The following is a 24,683-nucleotide window of genomic DNA, read 5'->3' on the forward strand; positions in this document are numbered from 1 at the left end:
CGTGCCCAGCAGTGGAGCAGTAATAAGTTGATGACTACATCTTCAAAACTAGAAAATATTGCTGTGGCTTTAATTTTTAAATGTCCAACCACTTACTATCACTACAATATACGTAGGAGATGTGAGGTAAAATAATGGTATGGTAACAAGCCGATGTTACTATCGTTACCATTTGAGAATCTTGCTATTAGCTATCACGATACCTTCTTGCAAGGTATATTTGCGATACAAGTTAAATATTATCTTTATTTTAGCAATAGATATTTTCAACTACAGTCAAATATTTTCGTTTATAATTATGGTATGGAATAAAACAAATAACAATTAAAATAGTATAGAAATCGTTATTCTAGAATAACATTTACTAATAAATAACTAAAATTCTACAGTAGAAAATGTACGTCAAATATTTTAGTTATTCGTTGATTGAGTGCTCCAATCACTATAAAATATTATTTCTATTAATAAAGTCCGTTCCAATAAAAAACATAAATCAATTTAACACGTAACACATATTTCTAGTTCATAACAAGAATGTTAAGGAGGTAGAACCCTTTGTGATTCGACTCCGGCGGCACCATCGCCACACCTATTTCTGCCTCATAACAGCAGTGTTTAACGCTGCTGTGTTCTGGATTGAAGGGTGTGATAAGCGAGACATACTTTTCTGAGGCGTTCCAGCTTATCCTCAGGGGTAGCGGCGCATCTGTAGCCTACCTCAGACAGGAGTATCTATCAGGTAAGAATATCTAATCCTATCTGAGATTGATTATAGATGTCCATGGGCGGCAGTAGCCACTTACCATCAGATGAACGTTTGCAACTTCAATATTATAAAAAAGACGATCATACATAATTTTTACTATTTTATTTTTAAAATTCTAACTTTTATCATCATACATTATTTTTTACGTAACTCATTTTTATTTTTTAATCTACACAGAAATTTTAATCCGTAGATTTATCCCGATTTTATACATTTGAATTGGTAACACTAGTTACATGCCTTCTTCCTTTTTGACTGCGCCATCAATTTTGGTCTCTATGTCTTTCGTAAATGCGGCCATTTTGAACCAAACGAAAGTTTTGAGTGGATTTTTTTCTATTTTTTAAAGTGGTCAGAACCCTAATGGTCTCCGACTAAAGTTTTTAACTTAACGACAGATTTGGGTTCGCTTTTTTTAAGCCGGGGGTGAGTTTTAATGTTTTTCGAACTTCTGTGTGATTTTTGTTATCCCTAACTTGTTTGAGTGGTTATTTTTTGAATAGTTTATTTTTAATCTGTTGACAAACTTTAACCAGAATTTGGTTTTAAGTTTACAAAGGACGGACTGTGTGGTCCATTCTTTGGCACATCATAGGGTTCCTATTTTTTAATTTCTGTTTCATATATATAATGTGTATTGTAGACTTTGTTAACGATCGTGTAATAAAACAATGTGTTATTCTGTAAAAGAGATTAATTTTATTTAAACCAAATCCAAATCAAATTATATTCATTTCCTAAACCTAATAATATTATAATCTACCAGAACATACCTGTAAAAATTGAATCAAGCCCCTGAGGACTAAGCTGGAACGCCTCGGAAAAGTATGTCTCCCTTACCACACCTTCAAAACGGAACACAGCAGCGCCTAACACTGCTGTTATAAGGCAGAAATAGGTGTGGCGGTGGTGCCGCCGAAGTCGAACCACAAATGGTTCTATCACCTTCCACAAATTATATATTATACCTGTAAGAAACCATGTACTAAACATAATATATTAAAATGAACTATTACAATACAGTACAAAACCGTCTTATCGCTAAAAACAGTTATCTTGAAGACAATCTTCAGGCGACAAGTTGACGTAGGGATGTTATACATATAAGAAGTAGGGAACACTTGTGTGTAAATAATAAATTGAAATATCTTTTTAACTATATCTATATCTATTTATCTTTATATATTCTACTATACTCTGCATAGATCCACAATCTTTCCAATTATAACATTTAATAATCAATAACTTTAATTGAAAATACATAAGATATGCACCCTTTGTTTTTGTTTCAAGTTTTAGTTTCAATCTCGAATTTCCGTTCATAATTATATTTCTAATTCCTCTTTGTTTACCATTTAATTGAAACTGTTATGTTTATTTTATATGAACGTACTTGAACTCTGTAATATAACAATAAACAACATTAATCAACAATGTTGATAGAGCTTGTAGAGTAGGCATCGCAAACCGGCTTTGGTAGAGCATGAGTCGGTAGACATTCCTGTTATGTAAGAACTAACGCTCTATAATAGAGCTGACAATTACTATCAGATTTAAGATTTCTTATGAAGGTAGCGAAAGAGCATTGGCTTCGTGGTGTTCCGACGTCTTACGTCGAGGGTCCAGGGTTCAATCCATTTTTTTATAATATAGGACTAGCAGACGTATCTTGGTTCCGCTGATGGTAAGTGACCACTGCCAATGGACATCTGTAATCAACCCCAGATAAGATCAGAAACCTACCTGGGATTGGCCACCGATGCGTTACTACCGCTAAGGTCTAAGTTGGAACACCTCGGATAAGTATGTCTCCCTTATATACCCTCAAACACAGCAGCCCTTTACATTGCTGTTATTAGACAGAAATAGGTGTGACGGTATTGCCTCCGGAGTCGAACCACAAAGGACTCTACCTTCATATAATATACGAAACGACATTAATACAGAATGTAGGTACGTAGGTTTGCAAACCGGCTTTAGTAGAGACGTAGAGTCGACATTCCTCTTACATAACAAGCGTAATGTTAGATCCAAGTTCAATTATATACTAAGTTAATTACTCGAAACCTTAGAATATTTGTGTACAAACAAATTAATTTATTTGAGATGCTAGTCTAAAACCGTCTCTATATAAAATTAGTGCCATTTGTTGGAATGTCAACTATTACTGTTCCACTGCTGTAGCACTACCATGAGTTTACAAAAGTATTACTCGCTAGCGACTGCGTAAAATAAATGTATGAAAAATTGTACAGCGCCTCTGGTGGTTACTCGTAGAACTAAATTCCGTAGTGTGAGCCACTCGTAACGTAAAAACCTATCGAAATCAAATCGCTAGCGAATGTCATTATGATCTATTGCCATACATATCCGGTCCCATGAGTCATTAGTTTGACAGACGTTGTCAAGAAATACCGTAACGATAGTAGTTATGTTATTCACTAGCAAAATAACAATAGTTTTCTATTTACAATTTCTATAGTGGCGTTTCTATGCCAACTCATGGTAGTGCTACTGTACCCTTAGTATGAGTTTTTACGTTTTAACAAAAATCACTGTTTGTGTTTTTGTATTTGTATTTGAAATGTATTGGCAAATACGTAAACAAATACAAGAACAGTCATTTTTGTAAAGACGTAAAAACTCATATTTTGGGTACTGGTCATGAGTTTTGTTTCACCGTTTACGCAAAAGATAATTAATTTCTAATACATACATAAATTGAAAAATCGAAGATACCTGGAATGGGACTTGAACCCCAGACCCGCAGGCCTATGACATCAACTTTTTAATGACTTCTATCCAATGATAACATCCAGGGTCATGGTGTAATGCATTTAGAAGCACGGAAGCGCGCATGTTTAGCCACTAGCGGTCACCCATCCAACCACCCATCTGCCCGCCATTGCTTAACTTTGTATTGGTTACGATGTACACATACCTACGCCGCGGGGCCATGTTAAAATATAGTTATTAGTAACACGCTTAGCGAATGCATGCATATATAATGTTACGTTAATAAAAATATATAATTATGTATTTAGTTCATTATGTATTTACATGAACGTTTAAGCTACCATTTGGGAACTATTATCTATCCACAGTAAATTAAGTCATCATCATCATCAACCCATTACTGTCCCACTGCTGGGCACGGGTCTCCTCTCTGAATGAGAAGGATAAGGCCATACTCCACCGCGCTGGCCAAGTGCGTATTGGTAGACTTCACATACGTTTCGAGATATTTTTTTTTATAAATCTCTCAGGTATGCAGGTTTCCTCACGATGTTTTCCTTCACCGTTTAAGCAAGTGATAATTAATTTCTAATACGCGCATAATTTTGAAAAATCAGAGGTGCATGCCTGGGATTTGAACCTCGGACCCCTCGATGGAGAGACTTAGTTTCTTAACCACTAGGCTATAACTGCTTTTAAATTAAGTGGTAGAACCTAAATGGTAGTGTTGACTCTCATCAAATTAGCAGTTATATATATCATCACTTGTTCTAACGACGAAGAAAACATTGTGAGATCCCCTTTATGCAATTCTCCATAATACTCTTGTTCTAAACTTCGTTTGAAGTCTGCTACGTAAGCTAAAAGTTCTCATCTAACGAAAATAACTGTTCAACAGTGGGAAAATAATGCCTTAATGATTATCTAATCATAATAAATATAGTTCAAAAAACTAAAAAACACGCTTTATGATAAAATCAACTAAAAGTAGAAAAGTATTCTATTTCATTATTTCATACATGCAGGGTAAGATCCTTATCTTATGTATGTTGATCTCTTTCTACTGAAAAACGGAGTTACTCACTGACAAACATACAAGTGAAGCTAATATAAAGCGTGTAAAAAAAACACATTGATATCTTTTTAATTTTTATCGTATGTATATTTAACAAGTAATAAATAACTTTGAAATATATGGCGCTTCATTCTCAAAGTGTACTGACCTTTTACTTAAAAACCAAAAGCCTAAACGACAAGAAATGAGGACATAATTATTATTCGCATAACGGAGTTCGTATTGTTATTCTACGCCCGAAATCTGTTAAATGGCCTCAAAACCATAAACAAAATGTTTCAACCGCATAAGGCATTATACTCGTATCTTCAGACATAGAACGTGCCGTATCAGACAAAATATTTTTGTACAATGTTATGACAGGCAAGGCCTGTTTCCAATTGTATAGAACGAGGTGATTGTTTTGTTAAATAATGTATCAGAAATATACAATGCACCATGTACAAAGAAAAGAGATTCGCTAACTAATAACAATAATTTACTGCAAATGAGTTACGAATTTAAAAGTGAAGTAAAATGCGTAATAAATGTACATTTCATCAAAGTGCGTAATTTACTTGTAACAATTTCACCGGTGATTCACATTATGTGGTCACAACCAGTCGTCATTACGAAAATTGCAACGCATTCGTTCACAGAATTAACTATATTTTTCGGTTGTACACAAAATCACCATTCGAAAAATGATTGCGGTTTAAACGTGATGCCTAAAACGTAGCGTGGAATGTTCAAAACTTTTGCTCCGAAACTGTTGTGCGTTAGTCAGGGGAGCCATTGCCTGCGTTTTTTTGAATGCAAGCGAGAAAGGGACGGAAACAAAATCGTATTCCAAATGCGATTCGACAATACCTACCTATTCTCGAACGAAAGCGGCCAAGTACGAGGGCGACAACACTGACAATGCACGACTGTCTATCTGGTTATATTAGGCGACCGCTTCAAATAAACCCCGCTTAAACTGTTAACGCAACGCCGAAACGACTTCTCATTTCGACTGGGTTTTCGGCCGAGCGTGCCCGGTGAAGCAACCATGCGCCGCGCATTCTTGGTTCTTCACCAATCCGAACCAACTTCACGCCAGTTGCGTCCCGACCGTCACACGCGCCGGACCTGCGTCGGTCGCTCCCGCGAAACTAACGTACAACAAACACTAAAACAATTCAAAGTGACTCCGATCGTACGCAAACTCGCGTGAACTGTCGTGTGTAGTGATGGCCATGGTGGAATACAAGTTGAGTTGCGGCCGCGTCCGATGACCGAAACTTTGTTGGGTCGGTGAAAAAGTTGTCCAAATGCACTCGGTTACAAAAAATATGTGTTACTAGTGATGGTTTGATGGGATCGCAGTGCGGCCACCAGCGTGTAGTTAGTGATGTGTACTGTGATATAAGTTATCGGCAATCGCGTAGATGATTGCCGTATATGTGTGTGATAATAATATATGTATTAGTTTATTAGTTACCAAAGAGTCCTGATGATCTTGTACATTAGTTTGTGCTTCATATTGGTAGTTTTAGGTAAGTTCCACCTTTGTGTACATAAAAAAATGTGAAATAAAATAATTCCGAAAATAGCACCTTAAATATTTTTGGTAACGGTTTACTGTTATTTATTTTATTATCGTTATATTTTAAAACGATTAAAATAGCAAAGCATTCTCAAGAAGTAATCAGCGTTAAAATTTATAAGGTTTATCAACTTATGTTTATTTATGAGCAAATTGAGTGTTATAAGGCGGTAATTACAGAAATATCGAGCGAGGCATAATAGAGCTATGTAGAGCTAAGAATAAATTCTTCAATAAGGACGCTGGGAATATTGTAGAGCATGAACTAATAATATCTTGTGTAGAGCCAGTAAATCAATGTCAATGTTAAACTGTTTTCAGCGTTTTAACTCTACGATGATAATCGCTCTACAAGTTTTAAGACGGGAAATGGTAGAGTTTTAAAAATGGAGAGAATTCTAATCTTTCAAATAATTTTATAAATTCCCAGCATAAAATAAATTTGTTGCGATGTTTTCCTGGAGATAAGCTTGAATGCATTCTTCAGTTTATGATGTGGATTAACTTGTGGATATCAAAATTTATGACATTCAAATAGCCAGGTCATTAGTTGCGTTCTTTTATTAAATCATTATATTTGACTATTAAAATACATGTTCCAAAAGTAATTACATTCGTAGTACTTACTAAAATATCAAAAAAGAACAGTATAAATGTAATTTAAATACTGTTTTGAATAAAATTTGTGGTGTAAAATGTAGAGTTAATGAATTATCTTACAGTATTTCGAGAATTTTAATTAGTATTTTTTATTCATATAAATTTCCAAATTCCAAATCCGAAAAAAGATTATCCGCGAAAGGAAAATTTAAGCACAAACATGTACTAACGTTTTAGAACAATTTTGGAATGTCTCATATATTAACCAGTAGAGCGTAGTAGTCGTTTCGTGTTACTGAACTGTACTGTAACATGAAACTATTTTTGACTACAAAATACAAAAAGGTAGTTAAGCTCATGTCAATTAGTAGTCCATTAACTAATGTATATTGTTGTATTTAGGACCACACGGTTAAATACAGGCTGCTAATGAAGGTCGAAAAAGAATTAAAAATTCTGTTAATTACGAACCCATTTTTTTTAAATAAAAGTTCTTTATTCCGTGCGTAAAATTTTAAATTTTATCCACTTTTAGTTTACAATAAATATGAGAATAATACTATTCTTCAGCTATTTAGACCCTTTAAGGGACCTTCATAAAATCCTAAGGACGATTTTTTAATTTACTACTTATTAACTAAATTCCGTTACGGAAAAAACTTCTGTGTAAATTGCTTTTATCGATTTGCACTATGCTTTGTCAGTAAATACATTGATTTTACTGATTTCATACATAATAATTAATAGTTGAAGCTTGTTTGTATGTCAAGATAATATCGATATGAACTGAACCGATTCTAATAATTCTTTTGTAGCTAGACTTTAAGAGTCCAGTTAGACACTACAAAATATATGTTTTATGTATAGAAATTTAAGTATTAATCATGTTTAAAGAAATAGAAGTGATTAATTATACACCGTTTAAAGTTTTATATATTTCCAACAAAATAACCGATAACAGTAAAGCTATAACAGTTATGATTTATGTCCAAAAACACGGGTAAAACAAATATATTTTAAACGAAAAACGACCAAAAAAAAACCGTATAACGGGACAACGTTATTAATCGCTTTTATCGATCTTCCTATTAGTAATTTATAGCATTTTTAAAAACATCGCTACTTAATAAATTGATAAGTCGTAATTTTATAGAAAAACGGTATAAGTATTAATAACGCAAATGATAAAATTAATCAACTTTTGTTAAATTATTTTTTGACGTCGAAATTTAATTTTAATTCGGTTTATTTGTGTCAATTTATCACGTGAATGGTAACCAGTTTTAATGAAATATTTTATAAAATTAACATTTTCGTATTTTTTGTTTACTAGTTTTTTATAGCAGTAGTTGTAAGCACTGCTGTGTTCTCGGTTGATGGCTGTGTTATTTTGCCTTTTTCCTCCGAGCTAGCAACGCTTTGACCGACCTCAGATAGGAATCGAAATCTATCTGAAGTTGATCGCAGATGTCCATCGTCAGTGGCCATCTACCATATGAACTGCAAGCTCGTTTGCTATTCTTATATTATAAAAAGATAGAAGTTTCGCTATTTATATAACGTTTCATCTTCATATTTTATTATTAACTTACCCTTATTTTCTTTAATCTTAAAGCTTGGTTGCGGAATTCTAGTATAAAGATGTTTTAGCATTCCTAGGGTTTTGTATGACCTGAGAAAAGACTGTCCTAGAAAATAAGGCGTGCCAACTTAATCCTGAAATCAATGCATGCTTACGTCACTTTAAAGGAGGTGAATCTCCTTGTGATCTCTATGTAATGTTATACCTCTGTCCTATATAATAGAATACAAGTAAGAAACGTATGCTCCATCTAATGATAAGCGATAGAAACCTTTGTGGTTCGACTTTGGAGTCACCACCGCCACACCTATTTCTGCATAATAATAGCAGTGTTAAGCGCTGCTGTGTTCTGATTTAAAGGGTGTGGTAAGGGAGACATACTTTCCCGAGGTGTTCCAGCTTACTCCTCAGGAGTAGAGATGCATGTGTGACCGACCTCAGGTAGTAAAGTAATATCTAATCCTATCTGGGGTTGATTACAGATATCCATGGGCGGCAGTAGCCACTTACCAGGTGGACTACATGCTCGTCTGCTACTCCTATATTATTAAAAAAAATCCGAAGACACCACTGTCACACCTATTTCTGCCTAATAACAGCAACGTTAAGCGCTACTGTTTTCCACTTTGAAATGTGTGGTTGGGACACATACTTATCCGAAGCGTTCTAACTTAGTCCCCACGGATCTACGCATCTCGGATATGAATCTAATCTTATCTGGAGTTGATTACGGCGGCAGTAGCCACTTACCATCAGGTGGCGCACGCTAGCTCACTACAATGGGTTCTACCTTCTATGGGTACCATGCATGCAGTCCTATATCCATGCATGCATTGTTCCTACATAAAAAGCTATATGCATACTTCATGAAGCCGTAACGTCTTTGCGGATTAAGTCTTGCAACTTTTAATGCTTCTCGCACAGAATAATCCTTTCTTTTGAAATAAAATCTCGTCGCTATTGTTGAGGGAATTTTAAATTTTCTACCTGACTTAGGTAGAGGTTATATCGTGAAAGATTAGAGTGATACGTCTTATTAAACATGATTGATTATGTATGTTAAAATATGTCAATGTGTTTGTACGTAATTAGTAGTGTTGGTTCCAGCTCGAAAGATAGGATACTTTGGACCACATAGATAGTACTGTTGTAGTAATCTTCCTTTTTATACTGGTGAATGAAAATTCAATATATGTTGAAAATCATAGTAATTATAATAATCTAACTGAGAGCGGTACTAGGTAGGTTACTAGTAGTGGCAGTAGGTAGTGATGTTATAAAGTTTAATTTTTTCGAAGACTTAGGTCGTATTTATATAGTAAGATATATACGATACGGTTATTTAATTAGATCGCTGTATACAAAGTTTAAAGAAAAAAGTGGAAACATCTAATTTAAAAAAATATTTTATGCTAATAAAATCTACTAATAATATTGCATAAAATAAACCAGATGAGTTAAGTGAATGCAAAAGTTACGTTTACATAATGTGGTATATTAAATTTTAAAACCATAATTAAGTATGTTGCGTCTAGCCAAAAGTTAGCTAAGATCTTTGAAGGTTATACAAATTTTAATACGAAGGCTCTAGCGCCACCCCGATACCTATTTTTGGTTCATAGCAAAAATGTTTGCTGTTTTAGTTTCAAGTGCGTGGAAAATAACACTAAAATAAGACAATTAGCCTTTAGGAGTACCGACTGAATAGAATTTCAGAAATTACAATAACTTTTTGTAGTTTAAAGACTAGCATTGTTGTTAATTTTTTCAAAAAAAAACATCCATGAATTTTGAACAAGCTCTATAATCTCTATCTCATTATGTAATATTTTGTTCAATAAAAAAAAACGAAAAATTTATAATAACTCCCGCTAGAGACTTTGCGTAGACTTAGGTTATAACCTATAAGTGAACCATGTGGTCGAAACACGTTAAAGTAAAATGGATTCCATAAAAAAAAACTACACAAAAAATATGTCAAGTTTCGTGGTGATCGGTCAAACGGGGTGTAACGGTCACATACATATCTATGAACCACCCATTTTTTATTATATATAGATCGAGTGAGCCACCCATAGATAAGACAGCGGTGCCGTTGCTACAAAAAAGTTCAATTCGACCACATCCCAATTTTTAATAGGGATTTTTTAGAAAGCGCCTCAAAAGCGTGGCAAACGGAATTATGTGCGCGTGAGGCACTATCACGATTCTGTTTTAAGGCTTTTTATTTCGTAACACTAGGATTGAACTTCGGATTTGTTCATAAAAAGTATATAAAATTAAACAATGTCACGGTCGGGAGTCGGATGGGTGACCGCTGGTGGCGTCACGGTAAAGCGGTTGTTGTCATTGGATAGCAGTTGTTATTATGGTTTGAAAACATCTGACTTGGTTGGGTCAGTAAATAAAGCAATCTTGTAGATTCTCTACATTTTTTCTAATAGAAAAGGAAGCGTTCCCAGATGTAGGAAATATGATTGCAGACGAAAATAGAACACTTAAGGGAAAAGTACATTTTCCAGAAGACTTTTATTAAAAAAGGACGTACTAATCAAAATGAAACAAAATAATTATCACAAAACAATTTGGAAAGCGACACTACTTTATTTTCTGAACAGACAGAAATAACAAAATTTCTTATAACTGTTACTAATGTTTCTATCTATATAGACCGCAAATAATTCTAAATTAGTCAATCGTGACGATTGCACGTAATGAGAGACTAGGTTTTATTTCGAGTTATTTTCGAAACAGATTTTCTGTTCTTGAGCTTAAAGTTTTCGAGACTAATCTGGTAAACGACTTTACCTATCTTTCCCTAAATGCCTTATTTGGGTTTAAGGCTATTATGACATTTAGGTCGTTTTGAAAATACTTTCACGAAAAGAGGATTATGTTGATAATTTTTGTTTCTTTTCGTTGATTATTCATTGAGTTTTAATTTTAAGATGGATAATGACCAATATTTTTTTATCAACCAAAAATCTAAATTTGACCATGTCTTGTTTAAAGAAATTGTCAAAGATCTCTCTTTGGTAAGCAAAAGACAGATTGATTATTAATTATTAATAATGAAAGTTTAAGTTACAAGTTTTTTTTTAATTTTATTTTGTTAAATAAATAATAGTTATTTCCTTATGTGAGCACGTTAAGTAATTATATTTTAAAGTTGAAATATGTGAGAATGGTTATAGTTAAATAGTTATAGTACCTATAGATAAATAGTATGTACTACTAAAATAAATACATAATTATGGACTTATAAAATCTGGTATCTAGACAGATCTAACGCTCAAGGACCTTATCTCACGTAATCAGGAATCTGTCCTATACGTACATACGTATTTTTTTTAAATTTCAAAGATGCACCTAATTTTAAATTTGTTAGTTAAGGATACCGTTATTCATAAGATTGTATCGATAAATTTGATGGATCGAGTATCTATATAGGCGAGGACCATGTTATAATTACTCGACGAATTTGGATAATATAAGTTATCTTGAATCTAGAAAGTATAATTCTATAATTGGTATAGCAATTCAGAGAGGAAATGTTGCCAGCGTCTTGGGAACCTTGCCCAAAGACAGTGATGGTGACAATTTTTTATGGTAGTGTTTTTGTTTTTATATTTTTGTTTTTCATTTTTGTATACATGTAAATTTTGTAAATAAGTTGTTTTATATTTACTTATAGTTTATTTTGTTTTATTTAATTTTCTATAAGTTTCATTATAATTGTAAATATTTTTCAGTTAATATATCTAGAAAATTAACTTAACGAATATAGTTTCATTCATGTTTGTGTGTCGGCCCTTAATATTGCCTTTTATTTTTTAAGACTATTGCTCATATCCCTTATTCATTATCGTTCTTCTTTATGGATAAATGGAAAATAACGTAAATGGAATACGTTAATTAGTACTTATTTAATTACACATTAGCTCTTCATAGTATGTAAATTCTAGGAATTCATTTTTATTGGCGTATTTAGGTAACGTTTTCAATCCCACAAATGATGAAGTATTTCGGCTTTAACTCGGATTATTCTATAAATAATCATTTTTGGAATACTTCATTTAATTAATTTGTAAATTTGAACATTTAACAAGTGTTAACGATATTTTTGAAGGATATTTAAAAAATACAAGGAAATTTCATGTATTTTTTTATAAATGTCAAGAAACATATGGTAGGCTAAATAGACCCATTAAAATAAAGCTTTAAGATTTCCTAAGCTTTTTATAAAAAAAATGAAGTATACATACAAACTCTGTAAAATTTATATTTTTTATTAACCGATTTCCAAAAGGAAGAGAGGTTATCTATTCGTCGCGTATATATTATTTGTTACATATTTATTGTTTATAATAGTCTTCTGTAACATTTTTTTAATATAACGTCATTTGCAACTTTTTAATGACATTAATATGTAATTATACATTTATCATTACTAAAATCTAAATCAAAACTAAACAAATGATTACTTTCATCATTCGTTTACGGTTCGTGCGACATATAGGCTACCACAACCGGACGCACAAATGTTTGTACATATAGGTATAGTCCGCGTAAAACTGCTAGTCCGCTCTGAATATAGAAATGAATCGCGTCGCCATAGCAAATTGTATGACTACACCTGCTCGCAACAACTTCAGAGCGGACTAGCGGTTTGGCGCGAACTATATGTATGTTTAATATTATTTTTAGTATCGACGACCTCTTATTTATTCTTTGTTTAAATAAATTAAAAAATATTATAAATATTTATGTTTCAAACTGTAAGACGCTCTAAACTTCGTAAAAGAAATGTAAGTTACATTTCCTTTCTTTCTTTCTTTGTCAAAGATAATTTAATTGTTCAAGATCGATAACGCTTTCTCAATCTCAGAAGGATATTCTGTATTGTAGATACACACAAATGCGCTAACAACCAGACCGAAAACAAATTTGAGAGACTCACGTAGCGTATGAAAAATAAGATATCCATACCATATAATGTTCCCGTTTTTTTTTTAACATTTTAAAATATTATTTTTACCACAATGCAAAATTGAAAGTAAAGTTTTTATCTATAGAAATATATCTAAGATTTTTTACAAACTACCAGACAATTTTCCCGAGAAATAAATTGCCCTAAGAAACTCAAGTAAATTACAAATTCTAAGAATCCACGTAGTAAATATTTTTACACCGAGAGAATTTAAATTACAAGGACCTTGTAGTTTCGTCAGGTTATTTGATTTCCCTTTCTTCAAAGGGAAATTTAATAACGTCTGCCAATTTTATTCTACGAATTATGATGCCAGAGCGAGGTCGGCGCCACCACTAACGCCATCTGTTATCGAGTAGCGAAACTAATTTTATAAGGCAGTGCGTTCTTAGGCAAATTTCATTGTTTATTTTATATTACGTTTGTGACCGTGATTAATTTAAACTCAATTTTTCAAACATTACTTTGAACTAATGTTTTATTACAAGAATTTGTCAAATTTAATATATTATATAAAACATCACAATAATTGCTTCTGCGCTATATAATAGAAATATCAGTATTTTACGTAAATATAAATTAATCAAATATAAATTTTCATTTATTTTCAAACGACAAATGAATACCTATCCGTAGTGATAACACCAAAATCTAATACAATTTTCGTATATAATTCTGAAAGAACAAAGCCTTAGCTCGGGGCGAAGGAAAAATTGTATTCGTTGCTCATATAGAGGAAAACATTTAGCGGTACATCAAAGACATGATTTACGAGATGTTTACTTATAACAATGGGTAATGGGTATTTACCTTATGTAACGTAATGTTATTAGAAGGATTTTTTTACTAACGTGATATTGAAATCATTAAAGTTTCGGTAAAGTAATTCAGTCTATTTGGGGTTAATTACAAACTTCACAAAATGTCGCGTATCACTTAAATTTTAATATAAAAGTGAGGCCGGCCAAAAGTGCTTTACTATTATTTTTCCTTTATTTATAACCAATGTATATAATATAGGAGTAGCAAGTGAACTAAGGTCCTACCTGAGGTCGGCCACAGATTCGATGTTACCGCTGAGGTTTAAGATAAAACGGCCCGGATAAGTATATCTTCCTTACCACACCGTTCAAAACGGAACACAGCAGCGCTTGACACTACTGTTATTACGCAGAAACTGGTGTCCTCCTGAGTCGAACCACATAAAGTTTTCCATCTAAATATGTATAACTCAAAGGTGACTGACTGACATAGTGATCTATCAACGCACAGCCCAAACCACTAGACGGATCGGGCTGAAATTTGGCATGCAGGTAGATGTTATGACGTAGGCATCCGCTAAGGAAGGATTTTGACCAATTCTACCCCCAAGGGGATAAAATAATTTATTTTGTCCCACTGCAGGACCTGTTTCTTTGACAGTGAGAATACCCATAGTAAGGCCATCTAGTCAAAATGTCCAAATTTACCAAATCGTTGACTTTTTTACTACCAGAAGAAGAACACGACAGTTAAAATAAACAAAATGGCGGATCGTTGTAACTTGTAAAACTCGAAAACAAACTAAAATGTTTCCGAGTTTAACGATAAAAGTGTTAAAAGTGCAGTCGTTCTGTTTAACTGTAGTTTTAAGTTGCCCAAAACAAAGTTACCATGTGTTAGCATACGGTAAACACCATTTGACTATTTTGGTAAGCGTTTTAGTATCGAGAGCATTATTTATAGCGTGTAAAAGTTACCTAAACAGTAACATGAGGCGTTCCAATTTTGTTTTCTTTTGTTGCATTGTCGTAATGTTTAATGAGTGTAAAAGTAACTAAATAGTAACCATAGATTAGTAAAGATTACTCGCTCCTAACAAGAAAATGTAATCTTTTGACAATCGTCACTGTCAATTATTTTCGTGTTTGAAAATATTAAAAAATGTAGTTTTTAGATCATTTACGAATGAAACGATATTTCTTCGCACTTTTTCTTCGATTTCGTGTCTTAACTACGCATGTCGGCATTATTCCGCGTAAATTAGACCATGACAGCCATTATGACAATTCTGTCAGCCGCTTAAGTCATTTAACTTCCTTCAATTTCAAGGCGGAGAGATATCTATACTTATCTATGATAGTAACATAAGGCATTCCAATCTTCATACGAATCAGTCTTCGGGAGTAGAAATGTAGGTTTTCAATTGTAACAGTACCTCTATTTCTACCTATTTTTAGGTTTAAATTATCTGGAGGCACGGCAGTGCCAAAGTTTTGCCAAGTCAAGCCAAAAAATAAAAAAAGGCTGTTATATCTAGGGTATATGACAACTAGCGACTACAATTATCATTGAAATTAAATTATATGATTCATCGCAGTATGTTAATGTCAATTGCAACATAATTCAATATTACTTGTAACAATATCTATTTTTTTTATTGTATCCATTCCATTGTTATTATTTTCTTTTGTATATATGTCTGTTGTATGTTGTAACTTGTATAGCATGTAAAATAAATGTTTTCTTTCTTTCTTAAATAGTACATATTTTTTCGATACAGGAAGCGGTAATAGCGATTAAAATATCTATTTATCCCCACTAATTGAAGGAACGTCAAGAAAACAGTTAACCTTTAAATATTTAGCCATAAACATCTTAAATACACCATAAATCTGAACGTAAAACCGGTGTATAATTTCAACTAACACACACTTAGGTTGGAGTAAAACGAAGTGTGTTCTCGAAATACGCTTCTAACTTACGACTGGGGGACCACACGCCGTGGTTTGTAGAAGACTGTCCTAAAAGCAAAATGCTTTCAAATAACCAAAACCTCATCCAAATTGGATAAGTCGTTTTTGAAAAATCGCAGACTTACATCCATAGGTACATAGCGCTCGAATACAGAACCTCCTTTTTTATAAAAATATTAAATGAAATGATAATTATTTATTAAACATTCCTATAACATTACGTTTAATTTTTATTGTTATAAATAATTTAAATTATAATTTAGTAATTTTATGACATTTTAAAATCAAAAGAATGAATTGCAGAATTTGTTCTTATTGTTTATTCAAAAATACCCATAATTACTTTTAAAATTTTGCGTAAGCTCCATATATAAATCTATCAAAATATGACACGTCCGTAAATTTCGAAAAATCATGGTAAACCTAGTTACTAAAGCTTTCGACCGGATTAGACACTTTTTGAGCGATATTTAAAACATCGTATCTATTTCCAACCCCTTTTTGAAACTGATCGATGTGTCCGCTTAGTTTTACGAGCTTTTATTAAAAAATAAAAGCTCCGTTTGGTTATACAGGAGGGTTACATTAATTGAGAAAGCTTAATTAGACATTGCTCTCATATTGATAAAAAACGTGGTGTTTCTAAAATATAATTTATTTAATTTATAGTATGCATATTCTTGCGTATTGAATGTTTTAAATTAATCTTTTAACATCCTTAAGATAACTTTAAATTTATTTTATTTAAATTATTAAAAAAGCTTTGAAGGAAAGAATAAATAGCATTTAAAAAAATATTTACTTGTTTATTTTTATTTCTTTAGTTTTAAAATATGTTAAGTCTGAAAAAGGATGTCTAGTTATTTGAAAACAGGATTAAAAGATCATCTGTTTAGTAAAATAAATTTCCTCCGATAATTTGTTAAAATTTTAAAACCAACCATTTTTTATCTCATTATGAATACAGTCTCCCATCCCCCTATTTAGGTCCTGTAGGAATTATTTAGTATTAAGTCAGTTTTATTTCATAAATATAACATTGCAACAACAAATAAAGCTTAACAAACATAACTTGAACAAACTTTGTTCATTTCCTCACAAAATTTCATTTACAGCGAAGCTTGCATCATGAAAGAATTATTTCAAATTACCTACATACTTTGAAATGTGAGCGGAGTTTCGCCCGTGACCTATTTTTTAAAGTCCTTGGTTAAGGAGCTTATACACGATCCGACGTGCAATATAAGACTGAAGTAGTAATGTTTAAGGTATAAAAAGTTAATTGCAGGAAATTAACTGAAAACCTGCAAACATTGTTAAGTACAGTTAATAACTTCTTAAGACTTCATTGATTTTAACAATAATGACATTCCACAATTAGTAGCTTGATGACTTGAGACTTGATACTAGTAGTCGTATTCTAGTAGTTAATAATTTCCTCTAATTTCGTTAATAAAAAAAACTTGTAATTAAAATACTTGACTTGATACCACTTCAACTGTTAATCCTATCTCGGATGATGTGCACGCACCTTTATAACAAAACCGCACGGAAATTTAATATAAACATTTTTACTGTTTATGTTTTTTAGTTTTACACCAAAATCTTGGAAACAGTTTGCGAGGCTTGAATGCCACTAATCTGGGCTTAAGAATATGAGCCACGGTTTCCACAGCAATGTTTAAGCTTATTGTGCTGGAGCTTAAAGCTTTTTTAGTGTAGATATATGAAATATAAGATTAGAGTGTACATCTGATGGAAAGTAAGGGGATGGATCTGTAATCAACTTTATATTGAACAATAGAACGCCGTATATGCAGTGATAGCCTAGTGGTTAAGAAACTCGGCCTCTCGCTCGAGGGGACTGTGGTTCAAATCCCAGGCTCGGCATGCACCTCTGATTTTTCGAAGTTATGTGCGTATTAGAAATTAATTATCACTTGCTTAAACAGTGAAGGAAAACATCGTGAGGAAACCTGCATACCTGAGAAATTTTAAAAAGTTTTCGAAGGTATGTGAAGTCTACCAATACGCACTTGGCCAGCGCAGTGGACTATGGCCTAATCCTTCTCATTCTGAGAGGCGACCCGTGCCCAGCACGGACAGTGATGGGTTGATGATGACACGCAAGTTAGAAATGGGCGTGACGGTGGTACCCCTCAGTCGAACCGTACAAGCTCTACCACCTTTGTCAAACAATTGTTCATTGCAATTGTATGTGTGTGTTTTTTTATAATATAGGAGTAGCAGACGAGCATGCAGCCCACCTGATGGTAAGTGGCTTCTGCCGCCCTTGGACATCTGTAATCAACCCCAGATCGGCCACTGATGCGCTGCTACTCCTGAGGACTAAGCTGGAATGTCTCTGAAAAGTATGTCTCCCGTACCGCACCCTTCAAAACGGAACACAACAGCGCCTAACACTGCTGTTATTAGGATTAGGCAGAAATAAGTGTGGCGGTGGTGCCGCCGGAGTCGAACCACAAACGGTTCTACCACCTTGAAAATCTTCATATCTTTCGGGGTTTCCACTTACCACCATGTAGACTACATACTCGTTCGATACTTCTAAAAATCAAACGTAAATTTCTATACAATGTTTAACTTCGTTCATTGAAAATTGAATATTTTTGACGTTCGCCGTTCCACTTAATCAGCATGTTTCAGCGAATGCCGATTTATTTAACCTACTTCCATAATTCACTTACATTCCTGTTCTATACATTCGACATACGATTTCCTTATGTTCTTTGTACGCTTTAGCAACGTGTGCTGCCATCTAGTATCGAGTAGCGGGAAGTTATCAACTCGAGTCTTTAGTTATTTAGTTTAAATTTTTTGCACATTTTCTACACTATTCTAATTGATTATATTATTTTATAAACAATCTAAAAAAATGTAACCTATATAGAAATAATTCTAGACATTCGATTTATATAAGCTTCTTATTTTTCTAAATGTAAGTTATATCTAGGTTTCGTATTTCAATACTAACAAATACTCGCATTTCTAGACAAGGTTTCTCTAAGCTTACGTTCTACAATACTAAGATTCCAGAGCAGTTATTTTTAAATTATCAGACAGACAGCTTCATTTATTTGTATATAGATGAACGTCGGATTCTGTTTTCTCTCACTTTTCCCTCGCTTTTCGAATGTTATCTTTCTATACCACTTAACAGGATTCGCTATTAGCGATGTTTCATTTATTACGAGAAAGTCTTTTTCTTTGTTTGTTTATTGAGTTGTCTCACTGATGTAATATAAACTATAAAATATTAAATACCTTTCTTTAGTTTGAACGTATTGTGCATCAACATTTTTTTGGCGACCAGAGTAGCGAAATGGTCTGACGCGCAGGGTCCCGGGTTTGATCGTCGGCCAAGCAGATATCTAAATGATGAATTTAAATTTCTGTTTCTGGGTCTGGGTGTTTGTGTATTTGTCTTTGTGTGTGTTGATGGCACCCAGGACATAGGGAACCATAATTTTGACTTATAGTAGTTAGCGCTGTGTTGTCATTTGAACTGTCTACTTATACGAAACATTTGAACATAGTTCATAGGCATTACAACCTGTGACGAACATGTGTGTGTGAAGGTGGTAGAACCGTTTATGGTTCGACTCCGGCGGCCCCACCGCCGCACCTATTTTTGCTTTATAACAGCAGTGTTAAGCGCTGCTTTGCTTGAAGGGTGTGGTAAGGGAAACATGCTTTTCCGAGGCGTTCCAGCTGAGTCCTCAGCGGTAGCGGCGCATCTATGGTCGACCTCTGATAGGAATCTCATACTATCAGGGGTTGATTACAGATTTTCATGGGCGGCAGTGGCCACTTACCATCAGGTGGACGGCATGCTCGTCTGCTACTCCTATATTATAAAAAAAATACTTCTATTAGCTTCAATCTCTGACGTTCATGGTGAAACAACTGGTATTCTATTAGCACTGTCATTTATTGCGATTCCCATATTTTACCCATTGTTCGTGCCTAGTGTATAGGTCCATAGATATTGATGCTAACGTCACGATTAACATGTTCGGCTTCGTTTTGTTTATTGTTGGAATATCTGTTATTTATTACTTATTTGTTAGAAGGAAAAGTTATTTATGACCGAGCAAGGTATGGAGGTAATTCGAAATTATTACCCAAATTTGTTTCTTTTTCGCTTTGTAAACTCAATGTAGAAATAATTTAGGTTTATTGTTTGTTATGGCAATTTATTTTAGATCATCATGTAGATAAAAAATAGTGTTTATGTTTGATTTTTTATGACTAAATCACGCAGTTCACTTGCTGGTAAGGCACTGTAATGAAATGAAATGAAATGAAATATATTTATTTTGTACAGGCCAACGGCGGTACTTACAAATTGTCAGTTACAATATTTTTCTTAAACTACTACAGGATCGGAACGCGACCTCTACCGAGAACTAACTAACTGTCGTTATGATCCCCAAATAGTAATGGACCCAGAGATTAAGGCCAGTTATTGATACTCTATCTGTTCTGTTGCTTACTGGTCGAAGTTTTTCAACTTCTAGTAACACCGGTTATTCATAATCGATCTATCTATACTTTGGCGACAAATATCAAAATTTTACAATTTGTGCATACTAGAACTCGTCAAATGGATCTTTAATAAGCAAACTTTGTGTAGATTGAGCGTTGTTACATTATTTCTAAACAATTGATTATTAAGTAGTAAACCTTGTAAAAGTATAAGATTTATGTACCTTTAAAAAAATTGACCCCTAAACCAATTAGGTACTCTAACACTTACCCTTGCTTCAATTTCTGATTCCAATTCCCATTCCCATAAACCTCAATCAGTAACCAAAACAATATTGTATACCTAAACCCTTATCTAATACGTTTAGTTTAACCCAACATCGTTAACTGTCATCTCAAGTAACCATGACGTTATCTAACCGAAATAGATGGAAGACAATAGGTTAAGTTTAATTACTTCCACATTTATCAAAATCCCGTTATATGTCGCGCAACTGATGGTTACTGCTGATAAATCCTCCATGAAACTTCAACCCTTTGGTTAGTCGCTTGTCGTATCAATAACGTGAAGCGAGTAACGATATTATAGCTTTAAGAAGGAATGTATAAAATATGTTAAATTATTTTAGTTAAATCTGTGGTTTTATCTACATTTCTTGTAATAAGGTAATTAGCGGAAAACCAATCGAGTATGCAGAGGGTCCCGGGTTCAATCTTTGACATACATTTAAATACTCGTAAAATAATATATTGAGTCCAGATTACAAGACGAAGCAAGCCCATATTGCTACTTCTGATAATTAAATTTAAAATGTATTTTATACAAGTGTATCTCCCTTTACCCGTTCTTCAAACCTAACACGGAAGTTGACACATGAACAGGCAGAAATGGTTGTGACTGTGATACCCCCGATATCGATTGTCAAACAACTAAGGGTTTGACCACCTTCACTTAAATATTTTTGCTTAAACCGAGGACAGAAAGGAATTTATGGTCAACTAAAATATACAAATATAGAATTAACTTCATAGCTTACTAGTTACTCGCCGTTCGTCGTACACCTACCTAACTTGAAATCTCAGGGTTAATGGGGGCATCTGACGCGAACACTTCCTTTGATTTCAAAACTGATAATTGGTCTCCTAAATCATGCTCTATTTATTTTGGTTCAAAGATAAAAATTTGATGGTGTCCCTTTGATGTTCATATTGTCTCCAATTTCGGCTGATAAATGTTTTGGATGTTTTCCGTCCATATTTTTCATAGTAAATGTTGTTGGTAGATTAGAAATTTTGAATTAATAGTAGCACGCTTATGGCAGCAACGTCATCTGTTTCTAATGCATCTAATCGAAGGCAGAAATAGAAAGAGGCTGTTGAGGATAGAAATAGAAATAGACTTACTTTTTCCCGTTATTAATAATCAACCTGTCCAATGATTTGCCTAATAAAAGAGAAATACCTAATAAAATTGGATATTAAAGTACTTCTGCATACTACAAATTGTCAAATTTGGATTCTTGGTAGGTAATTAACTTTTGGTATTTTATTTGATATTCTTACAAATGTCTACATTCACATTTTTTCAACGGGCCATCTTTCATTAAAAAAAATCTTTAAAAGTAGCAGTAACATTCAATGTTAAGTTACAAACTCATGGCATGACTTAAATAAGAGAGTTTTTTTTCTGTAGGGACCCTAAAAGACAAACACAACATCACTTATTAAAAAACCTCTATTACATAAGATCCTCAGACTTATAACGAAACTTCACCAGCCTCTGTACCTAAACGATATAATTTGAACACCAAACTCGTATCAAATTCTCTAGTGTCAACCTTACATAAATACTCGTAGGTACCTAACATATGGGTTACAAAACGTCTCACGTAATATCCATACATTCCCCTGAACGATTCTAGAATAAGAAGTTCCACTAATATTTTATTTGTAGCGTAAGTTCACTAACTTGTGCCTGTGGGTCCACTTGTAAGGATTTTGTATTGATTTATAAAAGGTGTTAGAACCCTTCGCAGTTTGACTCCGCCGACACCACCGTCACACCTATGTCTGCTTAATAACAGCAGTGTTTAGCGTTGCTGTCTTCCGGTTTCAAGGGTGTGGTAAAGGAGACTAGAAGATCGGCAACGGATGCGTTACTACCCCTGAAGACTAAGTTGGAAGATTTTACATAAGTATGTTCATGGGCGGCAGTAGCCACTTACCATTAGGTGTACTGCGTGCTCGTCTGCTACTCCTACATTAAAAAAACAGACTCTTCATACCAGACCACAACAGTACTTAAAACTGCTTTTTTTTTTGTATATAATATAAGAGTAGCAGACGAGCATGCAGTCCACCTGATGGTAAGTGGCTACTGCCGCCCATGGACATCTGTAATCAACCCCAAGTAGGATTAGATATTCCTACCTGAGGTCAGCCACAGATGCGCCGCTACCCCTGAGGACTAAGCTGGAACGCCTCGGAAAAGTCTGTCTCCCTTACCACACCCTTCAAACCGGAACACAGCAGCGCTTAACACTGCTGTTATTAGGTAGAAATAGGTGTGGCGGTGGTGCCGCCGGAGTCGAACCACAAGGGTTCTACCACCTTCCTGTAATAAAAGGCAGAAATCGTTGTGACGGTGGTGCCTCAACAGTCGTACCACATAGTTTCCTACCACCTCCAAAGCTTGTCAAATTTACAAAGATGACAATTATCAAAAAAATCTGTTCAATAGTTAAAAAGAGCAAAGTGACATACAAAACGACAAACACCAAACACGTCTATATACGAGTAAGTCATTCTTGAGCACTTGAAACGGGAACGCTTGCTTTAAATTTACATTTCGTTCTTAGGGCTCTTATTTATTTAAACGAAGACGAGGGCAGGCCTTTTCGACAAAATGGCGGACAGTCGACCTACGGTAATGTTGATTGAGCCAGTATATTTGTATTCAAAGTTATTCCATCATTGTTTTGTTTAAATTCATTGGTAACTTAAATTTAATATTTGATCTCGTAGTGGGCTTATGTAGAGGGTTCAGGATTCGATCCCCGGACAGGCAAATGTCTACGGAATGATTTTATCTGTTCTGTGTGTGATAAGGCAACTTTGAATCTATATATTGTAAATACAAGACGGAAAATAGATGCTTTCTACACTCACAGTATCATACTAGGATTCCTTGTGTCGTGGATGCCATCGACACTCACAAAGATGAATTAGCCAACACCCAGACCAAGAAAAGATATCCAAATTCATCATTCATATGTCTATCTGGCCAGGGATCGAACCTGGTACCCTGTGCGTGTCACACCGGTATGGTGATCGCTCCACCACGCGAGTTATCAAAAGTTGTATTTACAACTCTGTTTATTGTTTTCTTTGTGCATACAGACATTGGACATATCAGACACGGCTGGTGGCAGAAAAAACATATTTCTATAGCCAAATATTTCTAGATTTTTTGCTACACCGTATACATCTATGGCTAGCGCAGCTGTCTTACGTTAAATATAAATAAGTCAATACACATTGTATAGCAGAATATATCTGTCTGTCACGTCACTCGTCTGACACGCTCTACGCCTGTCGATGTAAATGAAAAAAGTGTAAATGTTACGAGAAAAAAGAAAGTTCCGTACATAAATAATGTATTTGCTTCCTTTTATATAATTTATATCCTGGTGTCCGAATATTTCAAGAAAGGGCCTTGCCCTTCGAATTTACATTCCTTTAGCTTACCGCCCTTATTTATTTAAGCTCGGGGTCGGACGGCCTTTTCAGGAAAAATGGCGGAGAGAAAACTAGAAATGACAACGTAATGGTAATTAGGACTACGGGAGTTGACGTTTTTTTATCTAGTTTTTTTGCAAACAAGAATGCAGTCCACCTGATAGTATGTGCCTACTACCGCTTATGGACATCTGTAATCAACCCCAGATAAGATTCCTTCCTGAAGTTGGCCACATATGCGTTGATACCTCTAAAGACTAAGTTGGAACGCCTCGGATAAGAATATCCCCCTAACCATACCCATCAAACGGCAGCAGCGTTTAACACTTCTGTTATTAGGCAGAAATATTGAGCAATATTTTTAACGCTTTTTTAACGCTTTCTA

At 34.1% G+C, this 24,683-nt stretch overlaps 1 protein-coding gene across 3 annotated transcripts in view; it reads left to right on the plus strand.

Moving 5' to 3' along the window:
- LOC140754828 (uncharacterized) overlaps window positions 1–24,683 on the plus strand; it is a 712,244-nt gene that overhangs the window by 659,860 nt on the left and 27,701 nt on the right. The window contains exon 1 of one of the 3 annotated variants that reach the window (XM_073089943.1): window positions 5,643–6,094. The exons of the other annotated variants lie outside the window; for them this stretch is intronic. Coding sequence (XP_072946044.1) covers window positions 6,052–6,094 — 43 coding nt within the window. The 5' untranslated portion in view covers window positions 5,643–6,051. Of the gene's footprint in view, window positions 1–5,642; window positions 6,095–24,683 lie in introns of those variants that run through there. 3 annotated transcript variants of the gene reach the window in all.

The sequence above is a fragment of the Epargyreus clarus genome, unplaced genomic scaffold, assembly GCF_041222505.1.
Source record: "Epargyreus clarus isolate Ecla_fem2 unplaced genomic scaffold, WU_Ecla_fem_2.2 ptg000031l, whole genome shotgun sequence".
Classification (NCBI taxonomy): Eukaryota; Metazoa; Arthropoda; class Insecta; order Lepidoptera; family Hesperiidae; genus Epargyreus; species Epargyreus clarus.